The sequence below is a fragment of the Paramormyrops kingsleyae genome, chromosome 3 (genome assembly GCF_048594095.1).
Source record: "Paramormyrops kingsleyae isolate MSU_618 chromosome 3, PKINGS_0.4, whole genome shotgun sequence".
Taxonomy (NCBI): domain Eukaryota; kingdom Metazoa; phylum Chordata; class Actinopteri; order Osteoglossiformes; family Mormyridae; genus Paramormyrops; species Paramormyrops kingsleyae.
This window is the reverse complement of record NC_132799.1, coordinates 14,010,908-14,025,083: the sequence shown is the minus strand read 5'-3', so window position 1 is coordinate 14,025,083 and position 14,176 is coordinate 14,010,908. Positions and strand designations below refer to the sequence as shown.

The 14,176-nt window shown below is 44.3% G+C and overlaps 1 protein-coding gene across 7 annotated transcripts in view; it reads right to left on the bottom strand.

The window, feature by feature from the left end:
* Positions 1 to 10,399: 10,399 nt before the first annotated feature.
* The window catches only part of pde10a (phosphodiesterase 10A), an 89,965-nt gene continuing 86,188 nt past the window's right edge, over positions 10,400 to 14,176 (bottom strand). For 6 of the 7 annotated variants that reach the window (XM_023822520.2, XM_023822515.2, XM_023822516.2 and 3 more), the window contains one exon: positions 10,400 to 13,465. In XM_023822520.2, coding sequence (XP_023678288.1) covers positions 13,333 to 13,465 — 133 coding nt within the window. In that variant the 3' untranslated portion in view covers positions 10,400 to 13,332. The remainder of the gene's footprint in view (positions 13,466 to 14,176) is intronic. The other variant, XR_011989489.1, reaches the window with a different exon arrangement.

Here is a 14,176-nt window from a genome sequence, read left to right as displayed (position 1 = left end):
AGTCCCCCCCCCCCCCCCCCAAATCTCTGTCGTACTGTGTTTGTTCTTTATTTAAATTGATTTTTACTAAACAAAACTTTGTGCTCTTCTTTGTCTCGGAGAGTTACAAACATTTAAATTAGCTGTATTGCTCAATAAAAAACAAACCAGCCAGACAGACCGGTAGTGTGGGAATAATTTCTTTAATTCCACGAACAAAAACATTTAGAAAACATACTCGAAAATAAAATTCATAAGGTATGCAAACCAAAAAATAGGCTACTTAAGGAACGTAGTGGTCAAAAACTGTTTCCCCCACACTTTTCCCATCACTAATTTCTTTCTTCTAAACGCCTACCTCTTTACAGTGACGTGTGTATTACGTTCCTGACACATCTATAAATAATAACTTAGGCCTATAATAATACAACTTATGCGAAACATAAACAAAGTTAAATAGCATTTGATATATTCATTTTGATACACATTTAATATATTTCATATAAATTATATTTCATTGTACAGAATTCAGAAATATTCATAGCCATATTAATCCATATTAACAAAATCTATATTATGGCTACAACACCAGCAAATGATAGTTTTCCTTTTCTTGGTATTCGCCGCAAAACATCGCAGTGCTAACTCTAGAAAACTACAGCCTGTAACCATGCACTAAGTATTTTGAAACTCAGATTTATTACCTTATGTACAACAAGGTGGTGACATGTTTAATTATATGGCCCACTGGCTCATATTGTAAGTTGTGTTTTAATACTACCTGAGGTCTTTTACTAGATGTCTAGCTACATATTGCCAATAAATGTTTTCAAATAATAAAGACATCGCATTAAATTCTATTTGCTCATTGACATGCAGGATGTGAAAAGGACAGCGCTCTCTGCATTAGCACTGTGCATGTCGCCTTGCAACGCATATTAAACTCAGGAGCCTGTTCAGCGCTTGGTCACTGCAGTGTTTCTGCATTTAATGTAGGGCTGTCGCGATAACCGCTCTATTGCAATAGCTCGATATTGTCATGCCAACAGCAGGGCTCCCCATCCTGGGTTGTTCCCTGCCTTGTGCCCATGTTACTGAGTGTGAGTGGGCAGAGACTGTACTCTCACTATACCCCATGTGTCTTGGCCAGGAATGTGCTTCTTTGCCTAGAGGCCTACAGGACAGCAGAAGCCACAAAGGGCGTCTGCGGCACGAAGACCTGCCTCCGAGGCGCGGGCTCGGGAAGAGCGGTCTGTCAGTACACAGAACCGATGAGGTTATTATTGCAGATCCATGCGGTCAGCCAGTGCTCACACAGTTACATGTTTTTAATTCAGATAAATATGTGTATTAATTACAAAATGCGGATGGTTTTTGAATGTAGGTTATTCTTTCGTTCTTAGTGTGTGCATTTCACTCTTTTAGTGTAATTTTTTTGTTTTACATATGACTAATTTAATTTTTATATATTCTTGCATAGTGGCAGTTTCTGTTCCTAATACACATTCTGACACTAACCCTCATTAGAGAAGGAAAAAAAAATTAGTATCTCGGGGTCTTGTTCGCAAGTGAGGGTAGGCGAGATCGGGAGCTAGACAGACGAATCGGAGCGGCGTCTACAGTCTTGCAGGCGCTTAACCAGTTCATCGTGGCTAAGAAAAAACTGAGCCGGAAAGCAAAGCTTTCGATCTATTGGTCCATCTTTGTCCCTACCCTCACCTATTGTCATGAGCTATGGGTAATGACCGAAAGAATGAGATCGCGAATACAGGCGGCCGAAATGAGGTTTCTCCGCAGGGTGTCTGGGCTCTCCCTTAGGGATAGGGTGAGAAGTTCGGATATCCGGGAGAGTCTCAGAGTAGAACCGCTGCTTCTTCACGTCGAAAGCCAGTTGAGGTGGTTTGGACACCTGGTGCGGATGCCTCCTGGGCGGCTACCCGGAGAGGTTTTCCGTGCCTGTCCTACAGGGAGGAGGCCCCGGGGCAGACCCAGGACTCGCTGGAGGGATTATATCTCTCGGCTGGCCTGGGAACACCTCAGCGTCCCCCCCGAGGAGCTCGTAGAGGTAGCTGGGGAGAGGGAGGTCTGGGTATCTCTCCTGAACCTGCTACCCCCACGACCCAAATCCCGTACAAGCGGTAGGTAATGGATGGATGGGGACACACTAATACACACTAATATATATATATATATATATGGATGGATATGGATATGGCACACACTAATACATATACACTCACCTAAAGGATTATTAGGAACAGCATACTAATACGGTGTTTGACCCCCTTTCGCCTTCAGAACTGCCTTAATTCTACGTGGCATTGATTCAACAAGGTGCTGAAAGCATTCTTTAGAAATGTTGGCCCATATTGATAGGATAGCATCTTGCAGTTCATGGAGATTTGTGGGATGCACATCCAGGGCACGAAGCTCCGGTTCCACCACATCCCAAAGATGCTCTATTGGGTTGAGATCTGGTGACTGTGGGGGCCATTTTAGTACAGTGAACTCAATGTCATGTTCAAGAAACCAATTTGAAATGATTCGAGCTTTGTGACATGGTGCATTATCCTGCTGGAAGTAGCCATCAGAGGGTACATGGTGGTCATAAAGGGATGGACATGGTCAGAAACAATGCTCAGGTAGGCCGTGGCATTTAAACAATGCCCAATTGGCACTAAGGGGCCTAAAGTGTGCCAAGAAAACATCCCCCACACCATTACACCACCACCACCAGCCTGCACAGTGGTAACAAGGCATGATGGATCCATGTTCTCATTCTGTTTACGCCAAATTCTGACTACCATTTGAATGTCTCAACAGAAATCGAGACTCATCAGACCAGGCAACATTTTTCCAGTCTTCAGCTGTCCAATTTTGGTGAGCTCGTGCAAATTGTAGCCTCTTTTTCCTATTTGTAGTGGAGATGAGTGGTACCCGGTGGGGTCTTCTTGCTGTTGTAGCCCATCCGCCTCAAGGTTGTGCGTGTTGTGGCTTCACAAATGCTTTGCTGCATACCTCGGTTGTAACGAGTGGTTATTTCAGTCAAAGTTGCTCTTCTATCAGCTTGAATCAGTCGGCCCATTCTCCTCTGACCTCTAGCATCAACAAGGCATTTTCGCCCACAGGACTGCCACATACTGGATGTTTTTCCCTTTGCACACCATTCTTTGTAAACCATAGAACTGGTTGTGCGTGAATATCCCAGTAACTGAGCAGATTGTGAAATACTCAGACCGGCCCGTCTGGCACCAACAACCATGCCACGCTCAAAATTGCTTAAATCACCTTTCTTTCCCATTCTGACATTCAGTTTGGAGTTCAGGAGATTATCTTGACCAGGACCACACCCCTAAATGCATTGAAGCAACTGCCATGTGATTGTTTGATTAGATAATTGCATTAATGAGAAATTGAACAGGTGTTCCTAATAATCTTTTAGGTGAGTGTATATATATATATATATATATATATATATATATATATATATACACTGTATATATATGGATGGATATGGCACACACTAATATATATATATGGATGGATATGGCACACACTAATACATATATACTGTATATTAGTGTGTGCCATATGATTCAGCTTACAGACAAGTCTCGGCCTTTGTTTTCAAGGGGGACTAGCAGACTTAGTGTACCCAGGACTGGGAAGTGCAATCGTACTTCATTCGACACATGGAGGTATCAGCACTGGGATTTTGTTCCCTGTCATTTGCGTTCTGGGCCAGACTGGGAGGCTCGTGATGTTAGTTTAGAACGGGACACACTGTAGCTTATTATTTTCCAATACAGGACGATTCCGTAATATAGGACACCGAAAATTTTAGAGTTGAGATCAATTTAAGGTGAAAATTGTTTACAAACTGATAAAGTAAATTTAATTAGCTATTTAGCTAAATTATGCATGGTGATTTATTTATCTACCAGGAGTCGGGAGGTACGGTGTGGGAACATACTGCATGCGGATTTGCACTAAATGACCTAGCTTATTTCACCAACTGAATATTTAAAGGTTTGCTCTGAACGGCAGTCTGGGCCGCTGGGAAATATCCCATTACTTGCGATGGCCAGTCTGGGCATGAATGCCTTTGTTAGAAAGAGTCTGACAGATGATAGGAACTTGATTTTTTTCCAGGTTTCCAGCTGAGTGTTGTCTCCAGATCCCTATTTCACTGTCAGAGTCTGGGGGGAAGCTGGCACATGTGGACTATTCACATTACATTTAGGCTATTTAGCAGAGGCTTTTGTGCGGATAGGCCTTGCTTAAGGACTGGTGAAATCTGCCAACCACACAGAAGGAACCTGACCATTTCTGGGCTGCAGGTTCGTATCTGACTGTCCTTAGGCGAGATATGAGATACAGTGCGTTTCAAATTATTATGCAGATGCTGTTTTTGGTTTATTGTAAAAGCAGTCAACTCTCTTTACGAACTTTTCTTATTGTCAACAATGCCTTTTGATGTAAACAATAGCATATCTGAAACACAAAACCCAGTGTTCCAAATGATGATGCCGTTTCAGAACATTCAATATGCAATAAATCACTCAAAATAGAAATCTGTTGTATTTCACAAAAATATTATTCTTAAAAACAATGATGTTTAAGCCCTTACTTGAAATTACTTTTAAAATCTCTCTCATCCATTGTTTTGAGGTGCATGGGAATGGGCAGAGCAGTAATACCGTGAATATCCATGGTAATCCATGGGAATGGGGGAGAAGATAAAAAATATTCCCATAGTAACAGCGGAAATGGAAATAGTCTTCATGGTATTTTCGTGTGGATGGTAATACCACAGTAACTGTAATGAAATTGCTTATATATGCATATAATTTCACCTAATATCACCTATATTAATTAAAAGTGCGTTTGTTCTGTTAAGTTATTTGTTCTCACCAACACCAGCTGGGAGCGGCTGTACAGGGCTGCTGAAGAACAGTCTGTCTAAATACAGGAGAAGCCATGCGCCTCGCTCTCAAACATGGAAAAGACAAGGAGGGATATGCACAGAGGGATAGATGTGCATGGGGATAGCTATCACCGCACCCCCCCCCCCCCCCACTTCCCTAAGTTCCCAGTACGGTCAAGGGGTGATGGTGACCAAACCATGAGTCCATCGATGGTTTGCCCATAGCCTCCTGTATGGATTGTTCTTGGAATTTCAGGAACACCAGCACTTTCAAAACATGTTTGCTACCAGACTTAATTTTTTACAGCTGTTCTTTTAAGATGATTAATTTATCTCACTTAAACTTTCCATAATGATTCTTTATCTGATCTAGTTCTTCTGGAATTGCTCACAAATTTTTGAGAGTTTGATGAGGCCTCTAGTTTTCATGCCTTTTGCAAGGTGTCACACTCTTTCATGGTTTTCAGATGTACAAAGATCTTTCTTCCTTCCCTTAATTAATGAGAACTGTGGCTCGTCCAGTAATGTGTAACAAACAAGTCCTTTAAGTAGATTTATCTTTCGGTTACGATCACCTGGCAAACTAAATTGTCGGGGATTGCTGCACTATTTACGGAAGCATGAAAAGAACAAGCGACAAAAAGACCACAATACAACAAGCGACAAAAAGACCACAATACAACTGTGATTTGCAGCATACCGCTAGTCCAGGAGCAGAACAAAATTCAAAGCTTAGTCTGATGACTATTGAGTGCGTAAAGTCAAAATATCGTAAGTCGAACCATCGTAAAGTGAGGAGCATCTGTATAGCGTTTAAAAGCTACCTGTGTATGTAAATGTGCTGCACAGGGTCAAAGAAACTAGGTTTGGGTCAAAGATCATAAGTCCTCCAGCAGGACAACGATCCAAAGCATATTTACCAAAGCACAAAGGCTGAAAAAGAAAATAATGGATTCCTAAGGAGTGGGTCCACCTTCACCACCTGCATGGAGAGGAGACCAGCTCCGACTGTCTACACAAAAGACTTTCACAGATGCTTGAAGTTTTATATGGAGAGATATGAAAATTCAAATAGATGTAGCCTTTGCGTAATTTGATTCTGTTTTCTTTATTTTCCGCAAAATATTGTACATTTCCTGCACCAGAGAAGAAACTGGCAGACGCATATATCTCTCCATAACTTGTCGTTTATTGCCACTGGTACGCAGTATTTCCAATTGTGAGATAATATACAAGAATTACACGGCTCACTGGGGAATTTGCCCGCATTTCTCTGTGAAAACACATCATGATAGTAACAGGCAGAGTGCTTCTATGTAGCTGCATTGCAGCCTAATAAAGTGAGAGCTGCCAAATCACATCCTTACGGCTTCACCCATCATAGGCATCTAGACAGACAGCATGTCTGCTTTATTAGAATACCAATGAATACAATAAATATTTCATGGAAACCAGGTTAAAGTCCCTTAAATTTTAAAAATGATTTGATAGAAATGTAATAATTTGATATTTATCAATTTAAAAAAATACAAAATATCAGTTCATATTAACCTGCATTACATCAAATATTGTAGACATACATATATATTATGCCATTGACAAGATGACACATATGATTGTCTCGCTCAGACATACCGGATTCCTTGTCCTTGAAGGTATCACTACATGCTCAGATGACCACACTCAACTAAAGTTAGCCCAAGTTAGCAAGCTGAACCTCACCCTGCCACAGCCTTCCCATCACTCTGCTAGACTGAGGAGCCTCAGTTATGTTTCTAATGGCGCTTTTCCACTGGCGTACAGGATCCGAGCCGTACCGTGAACACAGACTAGTTACAGCACGGTTCCAGCTTGTTTTGGTTTTCCACTGCAGGCGGGTTGGCTCGTTACATTACCGAGCTTGCTGATGTAAGATACTGCCCCCTGTGGCAGTCCCAAGATCAAAACAGTCAAAAAAACCAAACCAGCTTCCAACTGTGGTCTTCTGTGAATAATTCTCTATTGCTCTTTGTTTTTGTTCTATGCAAACCTTTCAGCAGAAACCATCCATACCCAACAAACAAGGATTTACAGCAGGCAACACGCATTCTGATACTTAGGAAATGTCGAGTACAGGACCTACTGCAAAGAGCACTTAAGGTTCTTCCACTGTAGTAAACTTACCTTCATCTTTGGGTGGTTGATCCGGCACTGCCTGCAGCTCACGCCGGACTCAAGGTCACAGATTTACAGGCCAATGACAGATCACATTACTGGGGGACACCAAAGTTCATTGTTTTCAGCTACTGGGATTCATGTAACTATTTCACTGATTTTTCCTTTAATATAGCATATCCTAAGATGTAACAATGAAGATTATTTACAAATGTAACAAAAAGCATACAATGTAATATGTATTCTTGTTTACAGTAGAATGCAATGTCATGATAGGTTTCGTGAAGTCATGAAGTTTGGTGTTTTCTGTCATGCCTCTCAGGCCTTGACACCTCCACCCTGGCCTCCTCTAGGTCTTGTGCTCCCATGATGTACCCTTACCTTTATATACATATATATCTCCCTCTAGTGGATGATTATGCAATTGCACAGACCAAAAGGCACGCGATCCCTGTGCTCCAGGACTGCCCACCTGCAGGTTTTAGGAGTTAGCTGTCATTTAGCACCTGATTTACACCAAAGATGCCAGATGGCTCCGTGTGTGCATAATGAGTTCAGTAAAGCAGTTAAAAGCCAAGATAGAAAGCTAACACTCCCCGCAGCCCTTAAAGACTAATTTTCCACCCTTGCAGGAAATCCATCCATCTACAAACCACAGGTATGTGTCGCAGGGAGGCGTGTCCCAGGCAGCACAGAGCAGAGACCGGGACACAGCCTGGATAAGATTCTGAAAACGTCACCACAGCATGCAAATGGAAAGATGAATAATTAGTGTTTTGTTGAAACATTTCTTTCTGTTGTACAGTTGCTTCACCACTCATACTAAACATAATCCTTCTAGAATATTTGTGATGAAAGAAGTTATTTTTAAACAATGTATTATGCAATGATTTATTCTGATGGGTGCTTGGAAAACACTGAATTCCTGCACTACTCTGTCATCTTTTTTAAGTTTTTAAAATTTTATTGCATACATTAAATTAGAATGATTAAAATTCAGATATTGTCATATTGTCAGGTTTCCACTGATGTGATACTGCTTAGTACGTTTCTCTTACTCCAGTACCTCCCTAATGATTAATCGTCACATCCTTATGCACTGCCCTACCTGCACATCCTTATGCACTGCCCTACCTGCACATCCGTATGCACTGCCCTACCTGCACATCCTTATGCACTGCCCTACCTGCAGCCCACTGTCATGGAATTATGGGTAAGCACTCCGGTCTGCGGCGTCTCTCTGCACCTCATCCAGCTTCCTCTCATGCCTTCCTGCTGCCTTGTTCCTCTCCCTCAGATCCTGTTTCCTCAGGACAAGCCGCTCGAATTCCCTCATCATCTTCAGCTGCTCTCTCCGGGTCAGGCCCGTCTGGTGGGACCACTTAAGCCAGCGGCGGTCCTGGTCCTCCCCGGGTTCGACAGGTGGCTGCTCCTTCTCTGGGGGGCCCATGGACGGGGAGTCCGCACTGGTCGGCCCACTGTCTGGGCCCCACCCCACTCCTGCTTCCCCAGGCAGATTCCACACTGTAATGTCAGCTTTTTATGCTTTTTTCACTGCAGAGCCAGATGCTACCTCCTGACACAGGAGCATATTGACTTTGGCTCTTAGGCTTTGCTAGCTATGAGAAACACGTATAACGTGTTTTACAGCCAGTGTTGAAACAAATCTGACGACCAGGCCCAACAAGTGGTTATGGTATAGTGAAGCACAAAGAAAGGAAGCATGAGCAAAGTCTCAATCATTCTTTTTTAAGCATCTTATTATTTTTGAGGGGTACACAGGTGCCCCCCCCCCCGAAAATTGACACCTAAAAATGGTTGCATGTCAAATATGTATATACAAAAAAAAGTTAAGCACCCAGACAGAGTGGTGGAAATGAAATGAATCTGCACGTGGTGAAAGGTCATGTGACTGTATCACAATGATTATAATATCAGATCAAACGGACAGCAGAGTTATCAGTATGGGCACAGTGCTGGTCCCATGTCAGTAGGGAGCTGCACCCCACCCCCCCCCCCGGGCCGGGATACAGTGCGGAAGGGAGTCGTACGGCCGTTGTACTCTTTCCTGCGGCTAATCGTAAATTGTAACTGGCCCTCGGGATCCTGCAGTTGACGCCTGACCTGATCCTACACAAGTTCGATTGGGGAAAGATCAGGGCGTCTGGCTGGCATGAGTGAGGACCTCAGCGTGACGCAGGCAGTCCATAGACACACGTGCTGTGTGTGGACGGGCGTTGTCTTATTGAAAGTCTGTACCAGGCTGCTGTCTCAAGAGGGGAAAGACAAACAGATGCAGGATGTCACTGACGTAATGCTGTACTGTCAGGGTCCGCTGAATCACTACCAGAGATGACCTGAAGTCATACCCGATGGCTCCCCACACCATAACGCCAGTGTGTCTCTCCACAGCATTGCAGGGATTGCTCCTCTACCCTCAGCGCTGTCATACATGCACACGATGGTCATCCGCGGTAATGCAGAACCGAGGTTCATCGCTGAACACGGTACGACGCCACTCGTCATCAGTCCAGGCCTCCCGGTTACGGCACCACGCCAAACGCAGCCGTCTCTGCGCTGGAGTTATCGGCAGCCTACGCATGGGACGGTGAACCCATAGTCCAGCTGATGCCCGTCTTCGAGACATGGTGAGGGATGACATGGGGTGATGTAGAGTCCAATACCTGTGTCCGGATGGCAGGCGCAGATGTCATAGGGTTCTGTAATGCTTGGCGCACAACACGACGATCCTCCCTTAGTGTGTTCCACCTTTGGCGACTGGAACCTTCACAACGTGTACGGGTGCCCTCACGTGGCCATTGGTTCCAACATTGGCCAACTGCAACATCTGCATGCACCACGTCGAGCAATTGCACGATATGACCACCCAGCCTCATGCAAACCCGCAACACGACCCCTATCAGACTCCGTCAAGTGCCGTTATCCCTGTGTAATGCATCTACGAGGCGTCCTCTGTGTCTGGTGATTAGACGTGCCAGCTCCTTGCAAATCGAATCATTTACATTCCCATCGCTGGTCTGCACGTGTACCAAATTACATCCAAATCAGACCATTATTTCCGGGTGCTTAACATTTTTTTGTCACGGAGTGTATAACTTGAAAGGGTGCAATGTTATCTGACGACCATTTCTGATGCTCCACTAGTGGGCAGCATTTGTCTAAGTAAGGAGAGAAATTCAGCGGAATGAGAAACACAAGGTAAGATTGTAAATAAGGTGCTCCGTGGAAGTGTCTGCTAGAAATGCCACACTTAAATTATTCACAGGCCCTGTAGTCTAGTACAGCATGGCGGGAAAGTACAATGAAACAAACAGGAAACAGTTTTCAGAAATATTTAATAAAAGTACTTGATGTTCTTACATTTACAGCGGAGACTCCATGTTGGATTAGGGTATGCAGTAAGTCTCTGACTGTTCTGTTTCTTGTATCGTACACTTTGTACAGACAAAAAGGCCAACATTTCTCTTTGTATAAAAAATATAAGTTAATTTAAATTTAAATCCTAATTAAGAAAATAACATTAATAATTATAATAATCATTATATTAATAATAGTAATAATAAGGTAAATGTAGTGCAGATGGTTGAAGAAAATGGGTGCACAGTGGGAAGATTTCACCAGGACAAGGGGGGGGCCTGTAATGATGAGAGAATCTCAGTTATAGGGCAGTGTACGATTTGGGGGGGGGGGTGATTATAAATTAAAAATGGGAAAAACACTGTCAGTAAGTGCAAGACTGTCATCCTAATTTAGCACCAGTGTACTACAGTACAGTCTGCTTTTTCTATACTGAACCGCAGCAAAAGAGAACAGAAAATGACTATTTACGTGTATGTGTGTGTATATACACACGGTTCATATTGTATATATATATGCACACACATACAGGTGTGTGGGGAATGACTTTCCCAGTCAAGACAACAGAATACAGATTTCAGTTGCTGGAAGCTGTACTTGAAAGAAATGAGGGAAGAGTGAGGAACTGTGAAACCGCTTTGTTACCTCATGACCCATAATGCATCTGCAGCCATTTTGTAAAAACAACATTCATTACAGTGTACATTCGCACCTCAGGCACTGGCAAGGTTAACATACTGGGGGGGGGGGGGGAGCGCTAATATTTCTGCAAACATTTCTCTACTGTGGCCTTGACTTTAGCTGGTTGAACAGGAAACCAGTACCACTTTTCCAGCTAAAGCACAATATTATGATAATGTTGCAATGACACGGGGGAAACCACACTGATGTAATACTATAGCATTGCTGTGAAACAGTATATGGTATCTATGATCAACCTTACGCACTGCAATGAAGTTCAGAATTACAAATGTCAGCATCGATTCCCTACACCAAGTTCTCACCAAAATGAGTGGTGAGGTCATACTGAATGCACTTGAGTAAAGACCAATCCAGCGGAGGATTTGACCGTCTAACTGACATTTCCATGGCACAACGTCTGTCACCTACACACCTCCTGAAGCCACTTTGGGAGGAAAAATGTTTCTTTTGGATTCTAACCTGACAATTACGACATGTTAGAAAATATTGACTTTTAAAAAGCCCTTTTTTAAACTAACAAATGTTAGAAGTTGAAATTTCTCTGCAAAGGAAGTTCGCCCCCCCCGCCCCCCCCGATCCCAACGCCGGTGAGACATGCGGTCGGTTCCTGCCCTGCGGCTGACAGACTGGTAGATGCCTCAGGTCACGTGAGCAACAGCCCCCAGATCTGTGCCAGGGAACCAATGTCTGTGCCCGCTTGCTGACGAAAGCCGCCTCCGTTCTGGTAGTCTGCCAACAGGCACATCCGCTACCCACCGATCGAGTTCCGCAGAAACAGGCTGGAATAGATGTTCTGTCGATGTTTGTTCGCTGTGAACTCCTGCAGGAACCTTGCGTTTGCATATACTCTACAAGGTAGGGGCAGGGGGGTGAGAGTAAGACTGGGGCAAGAGGACTTGGGCAATCCTCACAACGACAATACTATGCTGCTTTGATTTTGACTGGGCAGGAAAGCGTGGCTGGTGAGAGCTTCCTCAGCCTCAGTGCACTTGCGCTTAAATATCAGCTTTTGGTACATATGAAATGATTCGTTAGCTTAAGTCACTTGAACTTTTCAAAAGGACCTACTTAAAATGGAGTAAATCTCTTGCACTTATTTATTCAGTACTTTTTAGTACTTTTTTTTTTTTTTTTTTTTAAATCGGAAAACCCATTTCTGAATCAAAACACAAACAGTGATGAGAGTATAGCCTCGATACTCCTCCAGAGTATAGCCTCGATACTCGCCCGGAGTATAGCCTCGATACTCGCCCGGAGAGGCTGCATCCCCTTGCCCACTTCTGGCTTTTAATTCGCCTCTACTTCTCTCCAGAACGCCCCCGTAACACCCTTTTTCGGCTTGAGATCCGTCTTAAAAAGGAAGACGTCGCCCAAGGTTTCTGTCGCTCAGACGATCAGAAGCCAACTTGTACAGAAGGGTCCTTGAGGGCTGGGCGGTTTGGTCAGGAGTAATGTGACTTTCGTGTGACTCCAAAGGGAACCGGGTTATCTGGCCCCATCTTAGTCAGGGGCAGTGTGAAGTTTTTTTTGCCATCTGTGTTAAAATAGGCTGTTTCATTCAAGTACTCTTAAAGGACCTTTTCCCATAGTAACAAAGGACAATAAGCAAGACCCCCCCCCAGAGCAATAACTCAGGGGTCATATCATGCATCTTCTCATTAAAAGAAATCCATACGTCTCATTACCTTTGCGTGCAACAAGGCTACCATAAGTTGGAAAAAGAAAATTATGTACCATTTCAAAAACTAAACTGTTCAAACTTACAATGTCGAACTCCTGCCTTGCAAAGGGTTCAGAGTTAAGGCCTCAGAAAATAGGACAGCAACAAAAAAAAAAGCTGAAATTGATCTGAAAAGGAAAAAAAAGGCAAAAAAGGACACTAAAGAAAGTCAAACAGTCCACTTCACCAAGTGATCCTCGAGCATTTTTTGGGTGATGGGGTAACAGGCCCAGCTTCACACCCTGAAGTCTACCGTGTCGACTACAGGGTCTGGTGAAACGGACAGTCCGGGGATCTCCGTCCCACCAGCGCGGTAACATTACGCTTTGCTGTCCTCTGTCACCTGCTGGTGCTCCGCATCACTTCCTTTCGTGGCAGGAAGTGGGGCCCTTCACACTGGAGCTGCAGAGTCTCTGGACAGGCCCTGGCTTTCACGCTGCTTGGGGGGAGGGGGGCAGCCGGAGAGAGCCGGTCAATTGTCCACCTTCACCGGGTCGGCGTTGGCCGACTCGCACTCTGGGCTGGACTCTGCCGACTCCCACACAGGAACCCAGGATGAGGCCTCCTCTCCTTTCACGATCATCTCCCACTGGCCGAGGTTTTCCCTGCATGGACAATAAATAAACAAACAAACTAATTCTCCTTCCACCTCCCCTAAGCTGTTTGCTCACTGACACGGTCGTGACCAAAGTGTTTAACGTTTGGGGGCTGCATGTCTGAGCAGATGCATTGCTTTCCAATGAGGTTCTGTTACCACGGCGTTGCATATTCTCCGAGTTATTAACTGCTAAGGCCATTTCTGAACCTCCTCTCAAATCCCATGTTTCGCACCATCAGCTTATCGCATATTTTCCCGTCGTGTTTATTTTTCAGGTCCTTCATCCATGAATAATGTGGAAACAGGATGAGACATACAGATTTTGTGTGTTCACCCGTGCGAAAGTGCCCGGCTCGTCGTGACTGCCCTGTCGTTTCTGGATGGTGCTGGTGGAATCCATCTGCTTGGCAAATAAGATACTGGCAGGAGTCAAAGCCCCCCCCCCCCCATCTTTTTCCTAAAGGGGTGAATAAGATTGACTAAACCCCAGGGTGGACGGTGAGAGTGTCTACATGCTCTTTCCCACCTTGTTTTAATGTGATGTTATGCACAAGACAGGAGTGTGAGCTGCCAATCTCTTGGACCATTCCTTTCAATTAGCACGCTGACGAGATCCCCGCTCAGCTGCATCTGATCCCACAGCTAGTGGGGGCTCCAAACTGTCTGGGCTGCTGGGCCGGCTGCCCGCGGATTCCAGCCCGGGAACCTTGGTGCTGAC